Source organism: Pteropus alecto, unplaced genomic scaffold, assembly GCF_000325575.1.
Source record: "Pteropus alecto unplaced genomic scaffold, ASM32557v1 scaffold241, whole genome shotgun sequence".
Lineage (NCBI taxonomy): Eukaryota > Metazoa > Chordata > Mammalia > Chiroptera > Pteropodidae > Pteropus > Pteropus alecto.
The window spans coordinates 120,786-139,686 of record NW_006430461.1 but is presented as its reverse complement, the minus strand read 5'-3'; the positions used below and the strand labels follow the sequence as shown (position 1 = coordinate 139,686).

The 18,901-nt window shown below is 34.3% G+C and overlaps 3 protein-coding genes and 1 pseudogene across 3 annotated transcripts; all 4 read right to left on the bottom strand.

Annotated features, from left to right (window-relative positions):
- Positions 1 to 272: 272 nt before the first annotated feature.
- Positions 273 to 1,223, bottom strand: LOC102878275 (olfactory receptor 5L2). The gene has a single exon (XM_006904857.1). It carries the CDS (start codon positions 1,221 to 1,223, stop codon positions 273 to 275), a length of 951 nt encoding a protein of 316 aa, XP_006904919.1.
- Positions 1,224 to 7,518: 6,295 nt separating this feature from the next.
- On the bottom strand, positions 7,519 to 8,496 carry LOC102878031 (annotated as a pseudogene).
- Positions 8,497 to 9,147: 651 nt separating this feature from the next.
- On the bottom strand, positions 9,148 to 10,098 carry LOC102877788 (olfactory receptor 5L2). The gene has a single exon (XM_006904856.1). It carries the CDS (start codon positions 10,096 to 10,098, stop codon positions 9,148 to 9,150), a length of 951 nt encoding a protein of 316 aa, XP_006904918.1.
- Positions 10,099 to 17,661: 7,563 nt separating this feature from the next.
- On the bottom strand, positions 17,662 to 18,642 carry LOC102898886 (olfactory receptor 5L1). The gene has a single exon (XM_006904855.1). The coding sequence runs from the start codon at positions 18,640 to 18,642 to the stop codon at positions 17,662 to 17,664; it is 981 nt and encodes a 326-aa protein (XP_006904917.1).
- Between the last annotated feature and the right edge of the window lie 259 nt (positions 18,643 to 18,901).

The following is an 18,901-nucleotide window of genomic DNA, read 5'->3' as shown; positions in this document are numbered from 1 at the left end:
TTTATGAAGGTTTTACAGCAATCTAAATGTGTGTGTTTTCACAGTCCATTATTCATACCCAATCAAAACATTTCAGTTGAATAAAATTAAAGTGATAGGCTTCACATTTGAAATATGCTCAATCTTACTCTGTCAATTGTAGAGACAAAAAAATAACTGAATCAAAACAACTCACTCATAAAGACCTACCTCCTGGCTGGTCTCTCTACTCCAACACTGCGGCCAACCCATTCACCTCTTCCCCAGACTCCACTTTGGGCCCCCGAGTCATGCTAAGAAAATATTCTCTGGGAAAATATGTTGGAGCTCAACACTTTTCTAAAAGCCTCCTTCACATCTTTGTTCCTCAAGCCGTAGATCAGAGGGTTCAGCATAGGGATCACCACAGTGTAGAGTACTGTGGCCACCTTGTCTGTATTCTCACTGTTGCCCACATTGGGCCGGCAATAAATGAAAAGGATTGTTCCCTGTAAGACGATGATGGCTGTGAGGTGGGAGGCACAGGTGGAAAAGGCTTTGCGCCTCCTCTCTGCAGAGCGCATCCTCAGGATGGTGATGAGAATAAACAAATAGGAGGTGAGAATGATCATGATGGTGATGAGCTCATTGAAAGTGGCCACAATGTATAGCATCAGTTCATTCAGAGTGACATCAGAGCAAGCAAGAGATAAGAGAGGGGGCAGATCACAAAAGAAGTGGTTTATCACATTTGACTTATAGGATGTGATCTCAAGCGCTAAACACAAGTGAATAAGAGAACATACAGTCCCATAGAGGTAGCAGCTAGACACCAACACCACCCGCAGTTTCTGGGACATGGTGACCAGGTAGAGCAATGGGCTACAGATGGCCAAGAAGCGATCATAGGCCATCACAGCCAGCAGGAAGACATCGGTGATGACACATGTACAAAACAAGTAGAACTGTAGCATACATGCAAGGAAGGAGATGGTTTTATCCTTGTTTAAGATATTGAACAGCATCTTTGGCACAATGGTTGTAGAATAGCAAAAATCCACAAAGGACAGGTGGCTGAGGAAAAAGTACATGGGAGTGTGGAGTCGAGAGCTGACCTGAATCAGGACAACCATACCCAGGTTGGCCAAAACCGTGACCCCATAGATCAGAAGGAACAGCAGGGAGAGAAAGACTCTCAGCTCAGGGACATCTGATAATCCAGCAAGCATGAACTCGGTCACAATGGTACAATTCTCCTCCCCCATTTCCACCATATATCAGGTTTGGAAACCAAATGATAAGTTCTGTGTTTCTTCTGAAACGAGAATAAGAAAGAAAATGCACCTTTATATAAACTTAAGAAAAATATATCATTAATGTCAAACAGTATATGTAATTGCAATGTAATGATTCAAGATGTTCAATGTTTCAGCAGATCCTACTGATCAAAATTAATCTAAATATCAGAGGAAATCTATGATTCCCAACTGTTATCTACGATAAATTGAGTTGAGGAATGAAATTAGGTGTTTTGATGGACTTTGGAATAGATTCAAGTTTATACAGTAAAATCATTAGAGATCATCTCCTGTTCCCTGAAAAGTGTAATAAGTTCTGTCCAAGTAGGATAACACTGATTGTGACGCTATACAATATACACTGGTTTTTTTGTTTTTTGTTTTTTTTAATTCTATTGGTAGCATAAATTTGCAACATGTGAAGTCACATACAATTTCCTCATTAGGGAGTATGACAAATTTCTTTGAAATTGGTGGCTCATGAGGACTCTTTAAATTTGGAATTAGGCAGAATGAAAAAAGGTATTTAAAATATATTCTCAATTTCATCATACTTTTAATTATCAAATTAATAAAGCAATTTAATTAGTTATAATGATAGTGACCAATATCAATAATGACCCAGAAATATATAAATCTTGTATAAACCTTTTTGGAGAGCAATTAGGCAACATATAGCCAAAGTCTTAATACTGATAACAATAAAAGCTATCTGATACTTTTTACAAGAGATTTTAATCTTAGGAAGCTGTTATAGGAAATGTTTACATTTAAAATTGTGAAAACTATATCCGAAGCTACATTGCACATTGCTTATAATATTTACAATTGGAAAAATTAATTCTCAAAAATAGAGCAATTGTTAAACTATATACCATATCTAAAGTAGAAAGTTATCACATTATTTGAAATGATGTTTTGAAGATGGTTATTTTTTAAAAATACCTAGCACCCCTGGTGTGTATATGTTGGTTTAAATAAAATGTTGAGGGTAAATACAGATGACAGAAATATCATTTTACCACTTTTATTTGGCTACAACTCTAGAAAGATAAATCCTTTATCCATATTGAAAATGAGGTAAGTGAAAACTTTCCCAGGTTTTCTCGGGTAGTTGTTTGGGGGCGGTGGTTTCATTGTATGTTGTATATAAGTGAGATCTACCATTCAGGCCTGTTCCTAAAGAAAAGGCATATGGAGGTTGAGAAATTTTATTCTCTGCCTAGTCTCCTAGACAGGAGGAGTATACGCATGACGTGACACAATATATATAGCAATGAGATTTTAGACTGGAAATGTAAGCTGGTATTTTCTCCATGTATTGAGCCAATTTTAAAGAAGTGGAAAAAAATCACCTTCCTGAAGTCATGGTTTTCTCATTACCTGACTAGGAAAGAAAATAAACGTGAATTATTTTCCCACTTCAGAGTTAAAACAGGAAAATCAACTTGGAAAATTATCTTCCTAAAGTTTTAGGCTAACAATAAGAAATCAATTTATGACAAATCCAAAACAAATATTAAGAAAATTCACCTCCTCTACTGAGCATAAATAATTCACTTTTCCTGACTTTCCATCTCTCCATCACCATATCTCAGGTACATAAATCTAACCCTCAGAATTAGGGTGACAATTAGGGAGCACGTCCATGGTCATAATTTGTAGATGCCATGACAAAATTGTTGTGGAGAAAGACAGAGAGAGTGAGAGAGAGAGAGAAACAGAGACAGAGACAGAGACAGAGAGAGGACTGGGCTATAATTTTTCATATTCTTTCATATATATCATAGTTCGATGTTGCAGAGGAAATTGTTCTAATTTTACCAAAAGTACCTCTCAATATTAAAGACAACAAATTTAAAACAATAAGGGCACAGGAATATAGTTTTTGTTAACACATTCTCTAATAGGAGAGAGAGGAATTAGCTATATCTTTTCAATTATTGCTTGCTGGACAAAGATGTCCATTTCCTTTTCAAGTAACCAGAGCCTGGTTCTAGCTAACAAACCTGAAGAACAGACATTTCCTCCCAAGTGCTGAAGACATTAGGACCAGTACCGTTAGAGACTTATACTGTAATTTAAGCCCCGGGGGAATGGGTCTCTCAAGTTCCAAATCAATCGTTAAACCCTAATAATATAAAAACAAGTTAAATTAAACTAATACTACAAAGGAAGAAAACACAGATAATAATTACTCTCTGTGGAATATCATCACAAACATTTTTTAAATACCCTAAATTGTGAAAGAGTTCTTTAAAACCACACATGCTTTCTTCCTGCTTTTGTGATGCCATATGACATTTCATCCTAGCGTCAGATATGTGGGTCTCAGCTCAAATCACTGTCATGAAATAACACAAATATGTCTTAAGACTTCTAGATCAAATTATGTCTATTTTATGGATCTTTCCCAAATTCAAATGCATTGATTTGCTGTATTGTTTTTCATCACAGTATTATTAAATTATGCTCTAGTCTTTATTTTAGATTTATTTTCAATTTGTTTTTATTATTTTTGTTTGGTTTTAGTTCATCATTTTTTTCCTAGTTTCTAATGAGGAAGCTAAATTAAAAGTTTTGAACTTTTTCTTCCTTTTTTTCTTTTTTTTTTAAATCTCTAAATTTCCCTCTGAACACTTTAGAAGCATCTTGTAAACTGTTATTGACTGTGTTTTTATTTTTATTCAGTTCAAAATACTGTATAATTTCTCTCGTGCTTTCTTCTTTGATCTTCGGCTTCTTTAAAAGTGTGTTGTTTAATATTGAGAATTCAGTCTGTATTTATTTTGGTTACAAATCCTTTATCAGACTTGCGCTTACCTTTTTTCTTCTACATCAGTTGTTCTAACGTAGACTTGATTTTATCCCTAATTCCACACACCGCCCTCCCCCCAAACAAATACACAGGGGACATTTAAAGATGCCCTAGCATGGAATGTTTTTTGATATCACAACTACAAGGTAATGCTCTGGCATCTAGTGTGTAGAGGCCATGGATACTGCTAAACAGCCTGTAATGCACAGGCTAGTGACCCATGACAAAAATTATCCAATACAGAATGTTTATAGTGTTGAGGGTAGAAGGCCCTGCTCGATATTCAGTTGACCCTTGAAGAACATGGGTTTGTACTACACAGGTCAACTTATAAATAGATTTTTTTTTTTTCAATGAATACCTGTACTGTTTTTAAACCTCAGTTGGAAGTGGATGTGAAGGGCTGACTCTCTGCATTGATATATGCCATTTTATATAGGGAACTTGAGCATCTGTGGATTTGGTACCCATGGGTGTCCTGAAACTAGCAGTTACCAATAGTAGTTAAGTTTTGGGGAAGTCAAATGTTATATGCAATTTTTGACTGAATGGGTGTCAGACCACTGACCTCTATGTTGTTCAAGGTCAACTGTATAATGGTTCTTAAATAGTCAATATTTTCTCTTTTACTTTCCTTCTGGGTGTGTGCGTGTGTATTTCATTCTCTGAGCTTCTTGGATCTGCATTTTGTGTCTTCCATTAATTTCAGAATATTTGTAACCAGTACATTTACAGGTATTTTCTCCATCCTGAGCTACTTCTCTTTTATTTGTGAGTTTCAAAATGATAGTTATTTTTACTATTTGATATTGTTATCTAGCTCTTGTGTATTTTCTTTGTTTTTATTCACTGTTTCTTTTTCTTTTTGTATATATTTTTTTATTTTCTATTGATCTATATTTAATTTTACTAATTCTTTAATCTTTAATCTTACTAATTCTCTTCCTTGTTGAGTCTACTATTTGCCTCTTAAAAATATTCTTTATCTCAGTTGTTTTTCCAGCACTTTTATTTCATTCAGGTTCTGTGAGTTTGCTGAAATCCCTGATTGTCTACCTTGTCCCCTAGAGCACATAAGAATCATATATATTTTAGATTTCCTGTCTGCTATTTCTAATGTCTATGACATATTTTGATCTAGTTCTGTTAATATCATTCTCTTTTTATAGTGGATTTTTCTTCTGTTTCTTTGTATGCCATATATTTTTTTTAATTTTGCTTAGACATTTATATGATTTATGAAGTGATCCCCCCAATTACTCTAGATCTTCACACAACCATTACAAAATATTGACTATATACCCTGTGCTATACTCTAAATCTCCATGGTTGTTTAGTAACTACTAATTTGTACTTCATCCTCTCTTCACATTTTTAACCCATATAATTTTTTTAAGAATGGATATCATTTATTGAACAATAGAGACTGAAGTAAATGGTACCTAATTTTTTTTTTTAGGTGAGGTAACTCTTGGTTGACTTCACAGATTACAAGGACCTTGTCAGCTTACAATCCCTTATTTTTTATTTTTTTATGTATACAGCATCTGATCTTCCTAGGTGGTCTCCCATCCATGTCTACCCAGGCCCGACCCTCCTTAGGTCCAAGATCAGACAAGATCAGGCTTGTTCAGTGTAGCATGGCCATAGACTGAAATAAATGGTATCTTGCCTGGAAATTAATCCACTCCTTTTGCTGGATATTAAATATGGAACTTGAACTGAGCTTCATTTTTGTTGCTACTATGGCTACCTCAGTGCACCACAGAGTTCACATTCCTCTAGCGTGACCTTATATTTAGGATGAGGGTTGGCTTGGCAGATATTTTCAATGTCTAATCCACCTTAAGCTTTAAATCTGCCCTTTGTACATGTAACCTAGAAAGAGGACCTCTCACTTGATTCTCCCGCTACACTAGCAGTGGAATGCTATTACTGGTAACACCATGTCTGTGTTCGTCGGTTACCCAGTGATGTCAGTTACTCAGTGGGTTCCACAAATGTTTTATGTTTTCAGAATATCTATCCTTTTGTGCTGTAATATTAGGAGCAAATCTCTTTTTAGCTTGCTACATCCTACACTTAGGCCAGAGAAGTGAAAATAGTTGTTTAAAGAACATAAAACTAAGTGAAATTATAATATGTATTATAATGTGTTATGAAATTGACATTTAATAATTCATACCTAAATTTTTTATAAACATCTCAAAAACTAAGAAAGTGAATTTCTCCAATGATTGCACAACAAATCTATTTCAAAACAAGATTGTCAAATACATCTAAATCAACAAAAAAATAGATATAACTATATTTAGGAAATTATCAAAATAATCATTAATGATAGTAGCTCTTAAGGTTTTTGAAGTAAATGTGTGTCATGCTAAAAAATATTGAGTTGTAATCCTATTACAAAAGAAATCACATTCTGTTCCCATTCTTCTTTTCTTAATATGACCAAATAAGTACTGAAATCGGTATTATTCTAGCAATAAAAATACTTATCCATAAGCAGTTTTACTAATTGAAATTAAAAGTATATAAAATTTGTCCCAATCAATATCATTAAGAGATACATTTCCAAAGACATTGCAGTTTCACTTTGAAAATTTTACAAATTGTGTAACATATTTAATTATTGTGTAGAAGTAAAGTAATAATCATTACAATGAAAATTCAATGTAGACAAAGGTTACATAGAACTTTATTAACATGGGAAATAAGAGGTCAATTTACATATGTTTTTTTTCAAAGCAACATGCTAGTATGATTATTCAGGGATACAATTCAGGAAAGTAATTAAATTTAAATATAAATTAAAGGACAAAACAAATGATATGAACTCTGGTAATTTACATATTTCAAATTAATTATTGTGGACATAAGATAGGAATGGTATGAACTAGATATAAGGTTTCTTTTGTTCCATTAATTTGATGATGCATTATTTTTGAAGTTAATTATAAATTGCATAGATGAATAGATTTTTAGTGAATTTAAGAGGCACGTGAATTTTTAAAAATTGAATAATACTAATATCAATCATTTTCTATAGCAACAATTGGAGTTACCAAAGATAAGAGTACGATTATATATTTTGCTATCATCTATTTCTCTAAATTTAAACAAAATGTTTGCTTATTTAGCACCTACAACCTATCAACTACCAGGGAAGAAAAGATAACAGAACTAGAATTTACTGAATATATGCACTATATCAGATATATTTTCTTTGGTTTCACACACTATGAATTAAATCTAAATATAATTTTTTTTTGTAGATAAAGACTGAGTGAGGACAATCGATCTTCTCTAGTTTATACAGTCAGAGCTAGGTATATTCTGGCTGACCTAAAACTCATATTTTTCCATTCTAAATATGTGTGTTTTTTTGGAAAATCTAAAGTGATTTTTTAAATGATTCTTGAAACATAGTGCATTAAAAAATCAGAAAGGTGTTCCGTAAAAACAGAAGTAACTATTTATCAGGATATGAATCACTATGAAAAAAAATTTGGTTTTCATTACTTTGTTGACTGTATCCTTGACATCATGATTTCTTAGACTGTAGATCAGAGGATTCAACATGGGAATCACCTCTGTGTAAAACATAGATGCCTCTTTGTGTGCCTGGAATTTTTCAAGTTGGGCACAAAATAGAGGAAGAGGATGTGCCGTGGAAGATGGTGATGGCCGTTAGGTGGAGAAGACTTTCTGGTGTCCACCGGCTGAATACATCTTAAGGGTGGTCACAACAATGAACAAATAAGATGTGAGAATGATGAGCAGTGTACTTATCTCATTAAAGGTGGCAACACTGAAAAGAAGCAACTGGCAAATATAAGAATCAGAGCAGGAGAGGGAGATCAGGGAGGACAACTCACAACAGAAATGATTGATTGTATTGAAACCCCAAAAAGATAGTTTGATAGCAGAACATGTGAGTACTAAGGAACATGGTACTCCCCACGGATAGGATACAACCACTGGCAGAGCACAGAGTCTTTGGGATATGGCAATTGTGTAGGGCAAAGGGTTGCAAATGGCCAAAAAGCAGTCATAGGCCATCACAGCAAATAGAATTAATTTAGTCATCACAAAGGTACAAAAGAAAAAGAATTGCACCATGCAACCTGAAAATGAAATAGTTCTGTCTTTTACGAGTATGTTCACCAGCATCTTGGGAGCAATGATGGAGGAATAGCAGAAATCCACAAATGAGAGATGACTGAGAACAAAGTCCATGGGGGTGTGTAGTTTGGGGTTAATTTTGATGATCACAATCATTCCAAGATTTCCTACCACACTGAAGCTGTAGATGGCTAGATACACCAGGAAGAGGGGAACCTGTGGTTCCGGGTAATCTGAGAAGCCCAACAGGGTGAATATTGCTCCAGAAGTTGCATTTCTCCCTTCCAGAACCATATTTCTTCATGGTAGGATCTGAAAATCAGACCTGAAAATTATATATTATGGAGAATGATTAATGCATGAAGCATGCCTAATTCTCTCCTGTATAGAGAGAGGCGTAAAACAAAATAATCTGGGTTAAATCTCGATAGATGTTAAGGATCTAGGAATATCTAAAGTTGCATACAATGTTTAATAGTTAATGTTACTTTCTCAAAAATTTAGAAATTCTGTTCTTGTTCTAAAATATCATTTTAAAACCTACAAATAGTATGTGAAGTAGCAAAGACACTGGACATTGTGATAACAAAGAGTAAAACATAATAAGGGAAGCAGGAAATGAACAACAAGCAAGATATAAACATACACGGGTATCTCACTCTGTGCAAAACCTGGCAAAGATATGTTCTTCATTGTTAAGTAAAAGGAATTCAATTTTAAAATGAATCATAGTTTCCATAATGGACTAGAAAGTGTGATCGTCCTGAGTTCTTTATTAAGTTTATGAAGGTTTTACAGCAATCTAAATGTGTGTGTATTAACAGTCCATTACCCATACCCAATTAAAATATTTCAGGTGAATAAAAGTAAAGAGGTAAAATTCACACTGCTGCAGATCACCCATTCAATCCTCCACCAGACTCCAGTTGGGGACGCCAAGTTCTGCTAAGAAAATAATCTCTGGGAAAATATGTTGGAGCTTAACACTTTTCTGGAAGCCTCCTTCACGTCCTTGTTCCTCAAGCTGTAGATCAGAGGGTTCAGCATGGGGATCACCACAGTGTAGAACACTGTGGCCACCTTGTCTGTATCCTCACTGTTGCCTGAACTGGGGCGGCAATAAGTGAAAAGGATTGTTCCCTGTAAGACGACGATGGCTGTGAGGTGGGAGGCACAGGTGGAAAAGGCTTTGCGCCTCCCCTCCGCAGAGCGCATCCTCAAGATGGTGATGAGAATAAACAAGTAGGAGGTGAGGATGATCACGATGGTGATGAGCTCATTGAAAGTGGCCACAATGTATAGCAGCAGTTCATTCAGAGTGACATCAGAGCAAGCAAGAGATAAGAGAGGGGGCAGATCACAAAAGAATTGGTTCATCACATTTGATCTGTAAGATGTGATCTCAAGAGCTAAACACAAGTGAATCAGAGAACACACAGTTCCACAGAGGTAGCAGCCGGAAACCAGCTCCACACAGAGATTCTGGGACATGGTGACCATGTACAGCAGGGGGTTACAGATGGCCACAAAGCGATCGTAGGCCATCACGGCCAGCAGGAAGACCTCAGTGATTCCACAGGCACAAAATAAATAAAACTGCACCGTGCATCCTAGGAAGGAGATGCCTTTATCTTTGTTCAAAATATTATCCAGCATCTTTGGCACGATGATTGTGGAGTAGCAGAAATCCACAAAGGACAGGTGGCTGAGGAAAAAGTACATGGGAGTGTGGAGCCTAGCGCTGGCCTGAATCAGGGCAATCATGCCCAGGTTGCCCAAAACTGTGACTCCATAGATCAGAAGGAACAGAGTGAAAAGAAAGACCCTGAGCTCAGGGGCATCTGTTAACCCAAGGAGAATGAACTCTGTCACAGCAGTACAGTTCTCCCCCCTCATTTCCACCATCTGTCAGGCTTGGGAAACCAAATGATAAGTTTTGTATTTCTTCTAGAAAAAGCGAGAAAAAAACAGGTTAATATTAACTTCAGAAAAATACAAAACATTGATAATGAACAGGATATTTATGAGCTATAACAAAAACAGCACTGTCATATAATTCAAAATAGCAATTGTCTCAGTGGATCCTGCTGATGAAAACGGACTTAGGTATCAGCAGAAAACTTAAATGATTCCAACTTTATCAATTTATAGATTCAGATGATCGATTAAAGTTCAGCGGTTAGATGAGATTTTTAATAGATTCAATGACTACTTCAAGGGTGCACAGAAATTATCTCCTGTTCTCTGAAAAAAAATTAAACTCTGTCCAGAAGAGTAACACCTACTGTGATTCTATAAAATATAGGCTTTTTTTTTCAGTTGAATCTCTCAGAAACATAAATTTGAAAGCGAAGTTGCCCACAATTCCATTTTTGAGAAATGTGATAAATTTTTGAGATGTGTGGTTTATGAAAATCCTTTAAATTTAGAATTATGAAATAAGAAGATTAAAATATGCACTGAGAATGAGCAATTTGCATATCAAATTGACAACATGGGTTAATCAATTATGATAGTAATGATCCGTGCTAGGAAAAACTCAGGAAGATGGAACTTTTCCTTAAATTTTTCTGGAAAGTAATTAGGCCACATACATTAAGTCATAACCCTGACAAAAATAAAAAGCTATCTGCTATTTTTATGAGAGATTTTATTCTTAATAAGCTGCCATAAGATATATTTAATTGCATTGATTCAATTATGAATAATGACATCCACAGCTACATTTCAGCAGTGTTTATAATATTAACAATGGGAAAATTCAATTATCAAAAATAGAGCAATTCTTAAACTTTGGTGCATCATATCCTGAGTAGAAAGCTACCATGATCTTTGAAATTATGTTTAAGTGATGGTTAATTTTTTTTTAAGTTAAATAATACAACATTGGTTATATATATAGATGTAAAGGAAGATGTACAGGTAGAGGTATGAATACATATGATAGTGATATCGTATGTTATCACTGTAATTGGTGATAAATTAAAGGTGAAGTTTTTACCCACATTAAAAAAGACATAAGTGAAAACTTTCCCAAGTTCTCTCTACTACTTGGTTGTGGCAAGGAGTTATATTCGTATCCTGTATAATGAAATCTACCATCCAGGCCAGTCGTTAAAGAAAAGGCATATGGAATTCGAAGAATTTTACTCTGTAACCTCCCTCCTGGACAGCAGGCAAAGCATACCTATGACATGTAGTGAAAACTAAATAAAGAGATTCTGCACTGGAAACAAAATCTTGTATTTTCATTATATCTTGAGCCAATTGTAGAGAAAGAAAAACAAATCACCTACCTGTAGTCATAGTGTTCTCCACTGGACAAAAAAAAAACCTAAAATCCTGAGTATTGCCCAATTCAGAGTTAAAACAGGAATATCTACTTGGAATATTGTCTTCCTAATGTTCTAGGTTGATAATAAGAAACTAGTTTATGATAAACTCAACAAAAATCTCAACATGTTCACCTCATCTACTGAACAGAGATAGTTCACATGACCTGACCCTCCATCTCTCCAAGACCAACTCCCAGATACATAAATTCAACCCTCAGAATTAGGGTGACAACTAAGGAGCTCCTCCACGGTCATAAATTCCAGATTTCATGAAAAAAATTATTGTGAAATAAGGTAGGAAAGATGAAAGAGAGAGAAAGAGAGAGAGAAAAGGGTTGGTGGGAAAACGTATATCATTTGTTTATTCTGAATTCTCTCCTACACATCAACAACGTTTGGTGTTACAGAGGAAATTATCCTAATTCACCATTAATTCTGTCTGGATATTAAAAGACAGCAGCATTTGAAACAGTAAGTACAGAGGAATATGGGCTCTACTAAAACATTCTCTAATTAGAAGGAAGATGAGTTAGCAATATCCTTAAAATAATTGTTTCCTGGGAAAATAAGAATCCTCCATTTTCAAGTACCCAGGGCCTGGTTCTCACTAACAAACCTGAAGGCAGACATCTCCTCCCTGGTGGTGAAGATGTTAGGATGAGTACAGTTAGAGACTTATACTGTAATTTAAGCTCCTGGGGAATGGGTCCCTCAAGTTGCAAACCAATTCTTAATCTCTATGGTATAACACACTATGTAAAAATTAAACTAAGACTACTTTTGATGTAACACAAATAATTATTGTATGGAATAGCATCCGGAAATTTATTTTTTAATTATCCCACTTTGGGAAAAAAGTTTTTAAAACCATACTTGTCTCCTTCCAGATTTTAAGGTGCATTATGATATTACATCCTAGTGTCATATATGTAAGCCACAGCTCAGATTGCCATAATGAAATAAAATGAATATTTCTGATAAATTCTCTTTCTTATGACATCACAAAAACTCTTAAATTCCTGTAAGCGATAGTGACTAAAACTACTCCAGATTTCCTTAAATGCCATAAAAGTAATGCACCTACTGATCAGAAAACTATACAATAGTTCTCATTTTGGGGGCACTTGTATTAGAAACTGTTCTAAGTATTACACAAATAGTAACTCCTTTTATCTTCATAGGAAGATATATTAACAATATATAGTCGTTCAATCAACATGTTTAAGAATGCTAAATATAATGATGAGTTGATCCCGTCTTCATTACGCTATCGCCTCTTTATCCTTTGTAACATTTTGTTTTCTAAAGTCTTTGTTTTATATTGATATATCCACACATGTAATATTTTCTCTCCTTTTATACTTAACTTCACGTGTCTTCATCATTAAGGAATTTCTGTAGATAACACAGAATTTTCTTTTGCCTTTGTGTCCAATATGATAATCTCTATCTTTTATTTGTCGGTGTAAACTGTTTATAGTTAATGCAATTATTGAGGTGGTTGAATTAAATATCTTACCTCAACACATTAACTCTATTTGTTCCATCTGTTTCCTGCCCTTCATCCTATTTTCTGTCATACTTCAAAGTGAGATTTTTTTTAAATCTCTATTGACATTATTTTTCTCCTTTATAAAATTATAATGATTTTCAGGTGTTAACGATAAACATTTAATAAATCATAAGTTTTGTATAGGCCATGAAACAGTGAATTCGTCAGTACTCTCTTATCCTATATGCTGTAATTTTACTATGTTATACAGAGTTTTGTACAGATTACAAATATTTTATTGCTATTGTTTTTATTCCTTAAGCACTTTGATAATATTACTATACTTTCTCCAAGCTTGCAAGGATTTCATTTAAAACAATTAAAACTAAGAAAAAAGGGGGTCAAATGTAAGATGATGGAAGGAAATATAACTTTGGGTGGTTAATATTCAATTTAATAGACATATAATATATTACTGTACACTCAAAATCTATATAATTTGATTAAACGATGGTATCTCAAAAACATTAATAAAAAAGGTAAAATACATTTCAAATATACATTTAATATACAGTTACCTGTGTTTTTTTATTTCTTTGTGAACTTCAATTTCTGTCTGGTATGATTTTCCTTCTCCCTGGAAAACATATTAAATACTTTTGATAATACAGGTATACTGGTAACAAATTACTTCAGTTTTTGTTAGTTTGAAAATAGCTTTATTTTTAATTTATTTTGGAAGATATTTTCCTATATATACCATAAAACTGTAGCGACAGTTTTTTTAGTTGTTTTTCCTCTTTAACACTTTTATTTTTTCATTCATTCTTTTCTGTATTTCAGGGTTTCAGGCAAAAAATCTACTCTAATATTCACTTTTTTCTTTATATAAGTTGTTCTCGAGTGAAGGTGGGTTTGTCTCTGCCCATATTCATTTATAAGGGACATTTGGCAATAAATTTGTGGAATATAACTAGAAGGAGATGATGAGGGCATCTAGATTGTAGAGACCACAGATGCTGTTTAACATCCTGCAATGCCACAGATGACACTCTACAAGAAAACTCACTCAGAGTCGAGAGTGCTGTTTTGACCCAAACAATAAATTGCATAGAAGAAAACATAGGTACCAAATTCACAAACCCTGGTTTAAGAGAGGATTTTGTGAATTTGTGCTCAAAGGCAAAGGAAATAAAAGCCAAAATAAATAAATGGGACTAGATCAAACTAAAAAGTTTCTGCACAGTAAGAAAAAGCCATCAACAAAATTAGAATTACCAAATGACCCGGCAATCCCTCTTTTGGGTATCTATCTCAAGAATTTGAATACATTTATCTCTTAAGATATATGCACCCTTACGTTCATTGCAGCATTATTCATGGTGGCCAAGACATGGAAACAACCCTAGTGGCCTTCGATAGATGATTGGATGAAGATGATGTGGTATATATATACAATAGAATATTACGTAGCCAGAGGAAAAGATGAAATACTGCCATTTGCAACAACATGGATGAATCTTGAGATTATCATGCTAAGTGAAGTAAGTCAGACAGAAAAAGTTAAGAACCATTTGATTTCACCCATACATGGGATATAAAACTGAAAGCAACAAATGAACATGACAAACAGACATGGACATGGACAACAGTTTAGCGGTTACCAGATGGAAAGGGGAGAGATAGAGGAGATAGATAAAGATAAAGGGGGTCAGATATAACGAGATTTGACTTTGTATGGTGAACACACAATGCAATATACATATGATGTATTATTGAATTGTACACTTGATATCTATATAATTTTATTAACCAATGTTTATTAAGCAATAAATTTAATAACAAACGAAACAAAACGAATAAGTAAATAAAGTGTGCCATGGCTCAAAATCACTTTTTGATGTATAATGGTTCTTGTAGCAATATTTTCTCTATTACTTGTCTTTTTCCTGTGAGGCGTGTGTGTGTGTTCATGCGTGTATCTGTGTGTATCTGTGTGTGTGTGTGCAGCTGCATGTGTATTCATTCTGTTTTGTTTTCTCTGAGATTCTCGGACCTGTGGTTTGGTGTCTTTTGTTAATTTTGTTAATTCTTAGCCATTATCTCTAAACATATTTCCTCTGTCCTGATCTCATTTTTTCTTTTACTTCTAATTTTCCAAATAGTTATTTGGAAAAAGTTATTTCCAAATAGTTATTTTTTCTACTTCTGATTTTCCAAATAGTTATTTTGGCTATTTGATGCTGTCGTACAATTTAAATATTTTCCCTTGTTGCTTTACTTTTTGCACCTCTGTGTGTATCATGTTGGGATTCTCTATTGGTATAAAAAGTGCAGTTCCTGTGTGGTTGAAATCTCAATTTACTGTCTTCGTTTTGTCACTCACTAATTTTAAAACATTGTTCAGAGCAATAAAACAATATGTATTTTCATTTCCTCAAATAAAACTTAAGGTTCATAGCTCTGATTTCACAAAAATGTAATCATCTTTTACCAAGATAGAGAAAAAACACAAAGACTTATATTTTAAAAATGAATTATTTATCATTTATTCTAATCAAGATCAATATAACATTTTTTATATTTTTTCCAAAATCGTCCCAAGTAACGTAAACAAGTTAGTGACACTATGCAAAACAAGACAATTTATTTGTAAATATATAAAATATTTCTGGTTATGATTACATAGCTAAATTTTTGAAAAAGTTTATTGTAATTTATCATTATAAATTTAAAATCATATAACAGTTCCAAATTACTTTAAGAACAATAAGATCTTTGTCCAGTTTTCATATTACCCTCAAAAAACGGTTAGAATTTCTTCTCTCAATAAGTTCTTGAACAATTTGGAATTTCATCAAAAAATAGAGTACAAAATAGAATGATATACAAGAAATTCAAGCAAAATTGATGACAGGAAAAAATTAAACATGATGTTAGAGAATTTTAAAACTTAGATATTTGTATCAATGAGGGCATTTATAATAAATATTACTAATAGTAGAAGAAAATTAGTCCTCTCTAATATACATAATAATCTAGATTTCATTTTTTTGGAGTATAATTGAAATGGAAAGTTAACTTAAAACAACATTTAAGTCCAAAGAAAACAATTAACTCTCAACGCTTATGAGAAATCCACTCAGTTCTTTTATGAAAATTGCCTGCAGAGTCCTGACGAGAATTCAGATATGCCCGTGGTCAAGCGGCCATATAATTACATGAATTAGTTTAGTTACATATTTACATTGTTTGGTAGATGATAGAAAGGAAACATAAAACAGATTATAAATATATTTTCTTTGGTGTTTGTTCTCATTATTCTGAGAAACAAGCTAGTATTTCTGAACAAATTATCCATATTCTCATCTTTCACACTGGAACTTTTTCTGAAGTAATTTAGATTAGTAGGGACATCTTATGCAATTTTTCATTATTTGGAACACCTAACACCTTACAAGATTGTAAGAATATGGTAGAAAAAAGTAGCTCAAAATATTTGTTGAATCATTGACTTATTTATACATACTAATCTCTTGAACATTATTCATTTCCTTTATTCTTGAATAAAATTTGTGTATTTCTCTTTTGTCACTCTTTAAAAATTGCCCATTCTTGTCTACAGCCATGACACTCTGAACACGCCTGATCCCTTCCAATATCAGAAGCTAAGCAATGTCGGTCCTGGTTAGTGCTTAAATGGGAGAACACCTAGGAAGACCAGGTGCTATAGGCATTATAAATAAATAAATAAATAAATAAATAAATAAATAAATAAATAAATAAATAAATAAATAAATATCCATTCTTGTGGCCAAGATAAAAAAAAAAGCATCAGTTCGAAAGCCATCCCTTTGCTATCTACAAATGATTTTTGCACTGTATCTCTTCACCAACCATTTTATGCTATTTACTAACGCCCATGAACTATAAGGTTCTTGAATGTGAAACTATGTCTGAGCCTGTCATGCATTTTACTAAATTTAAATGGGGCTAGCAATAAATGAAAGGATTGTTCCCTGAGAGGCAATGATGGCTGTGAGGTGGAAGGCACAGATGAAAAGGGCTTCATGCACTCCCTCTGGAGAGCACATCCTCAGGATAGTGATGAGAATAAACAAGTAGGAGGTGAGGATGGTCACGATGGTAATCTCATAGAAACTGGCAATGATGTAAAACAACGATAACAGCAAAATAATAAAATTAACAGAAACAAGAAATAACCGCAACATAAAATAACAAAAGAAAAACAAAAAGATAAAAAAGATGCATACGCACATGGAAATCTCATTCTGTGTATAAAGTGTTTGATAAAGATTTGTTCCTCTTCGTAAAATAACAGAAATTCAATTTTAAAAAGGATCATAGTTTCCATAATAGATTCTGAAAGTGTGATTTTCAAAATTCTTATAAACTTTATGAAATTAAACCTTTGAGTCTGAACAGTCTATTCCCATACCCAATTAAAACATTTCACTTGAATAAAAGCAAAGTGGTAGGCTTCACACTCAAAATATGCTCAATCCTACCCTTGTCAATTACAGAGGCACAAAGATAACAGAATCAAAACGAATCACTCATTGAGACCTACCTCCTGGCTGTTCTCTCCAATCAACCACTGCAGCCCGTCCATTAGCCCCTGCACCAGCCTCCACTTTGGATCTTAGAAAATATTCCCTGTGAAAATATTTTGGAGTTCAACACTTTTCTGAGAGCCTCCTTCACGTCCTTATTCCTCAGACTATAGATCAGGGGGTTCAGCATGGGGATCACCACAGTGTAGAGTACTGTGGCCACCTTGTCTGTATCCTCACTGTTGCCCAAACTGGGCCCGAAATAAGTAAAAAGGATAGTTCCATGGAAGACAAGAATGGCTGTGAGGTGGGAGGCACAGGTGGAAAAGGCTTTGCGCCTCCCCTCCGCGGAGCGCATCCTCAGGATGGTGATGAGAATAAACAAGTAGGAGGTGAGGATGATCACGATGGTGATGAGCTCGTTGAACGTGGCCACAATGTATAGCATCAGTTCATTCAGAGTGACATCAGAGCAAGCAAGAGATAAGAGAGGGGGCAGATCGCAAAAGAAGTGGTTCATCACATTTGAACTGTAAGAGGTGATCTCAAGAGCTAAACACAAGTGAATCAGAGAACACACAGTCCCACAGAGGTAGCAGCCAGACACCAGCTTCACACAGAGTTCCTTGGACATGGTGACCAAGTAAAGCAGTGGGTTACAGATGGCCACAAAGCGGTCATAGGCCATCACAGCCAGCAGGAAGACCTCAGTGATTGCATAGGCACAAAATAAATAAAACTGTACCATGCATCCCAGGAAAGAGATACCTTTATCTTTGTTCAAAATATTACCCAGCATCTTCGGTACAATGATTGTGGAATAGCAGAAATCCACAAAAGAAAGGTGGCTGAGGAAAAAGTACATGGGAGTGTGAAGTCTAACGCTGGCCTGAATCAGAGCAATCATGCCCAGGTTGCCCAATACTGTGACTACATAGATTATAAAGAACAGCATGAAAAGAAAGACCTTGAGCTCAGGGACATCTGTTAACCCAAGGAGAATGAACTCTGTCACAGCAGTGCAGTTCTCCTCCCTCATTTTCACCATCTGTCAGGCTTGGGTAACCAAATGATAAGTTTTGCATTTATTCTAGAAAAAGTGAGAAAAAAAAAAAAACAGATTAACATTAACCAGGAAAAAACAGGTTAATATTAACTTCAGAAAAATACAACATTGATATTGAACAGGATATTTATGAGCTATAACAAAAACAAGATTGTCATATAATTGCAAACAATAATTGTCTCAGTGGATCTCACTGATAAAAATGGATGTAGGCGTAAGCAGAAAACTTATA

Bases quoted from the DNA above. Each gene is read 5' to 3' on its own strand.
- LOC102878275 (XM_006904857.1), bottom strand. From the start codon at position 1,223: ATGGGGGAGGAGAATTGTACCATTGTGACCGAGTTCATGCTTGCTGGA.
- LOC102877788 (XM_006904856.1), bottom strand. From the start codon at position 10,098: ATGAGGGGGGAGAACTGTACTGCTGTGACAGAGTTCATTCTCCTTGGG.
- LOC102898886 (XM_006904855.1), bottom strand. From the start codon at position 18,642: ATGAGGGAGGAGAACTGCACTGCTGTGACAGAGTTCATTCTCCTTGGG.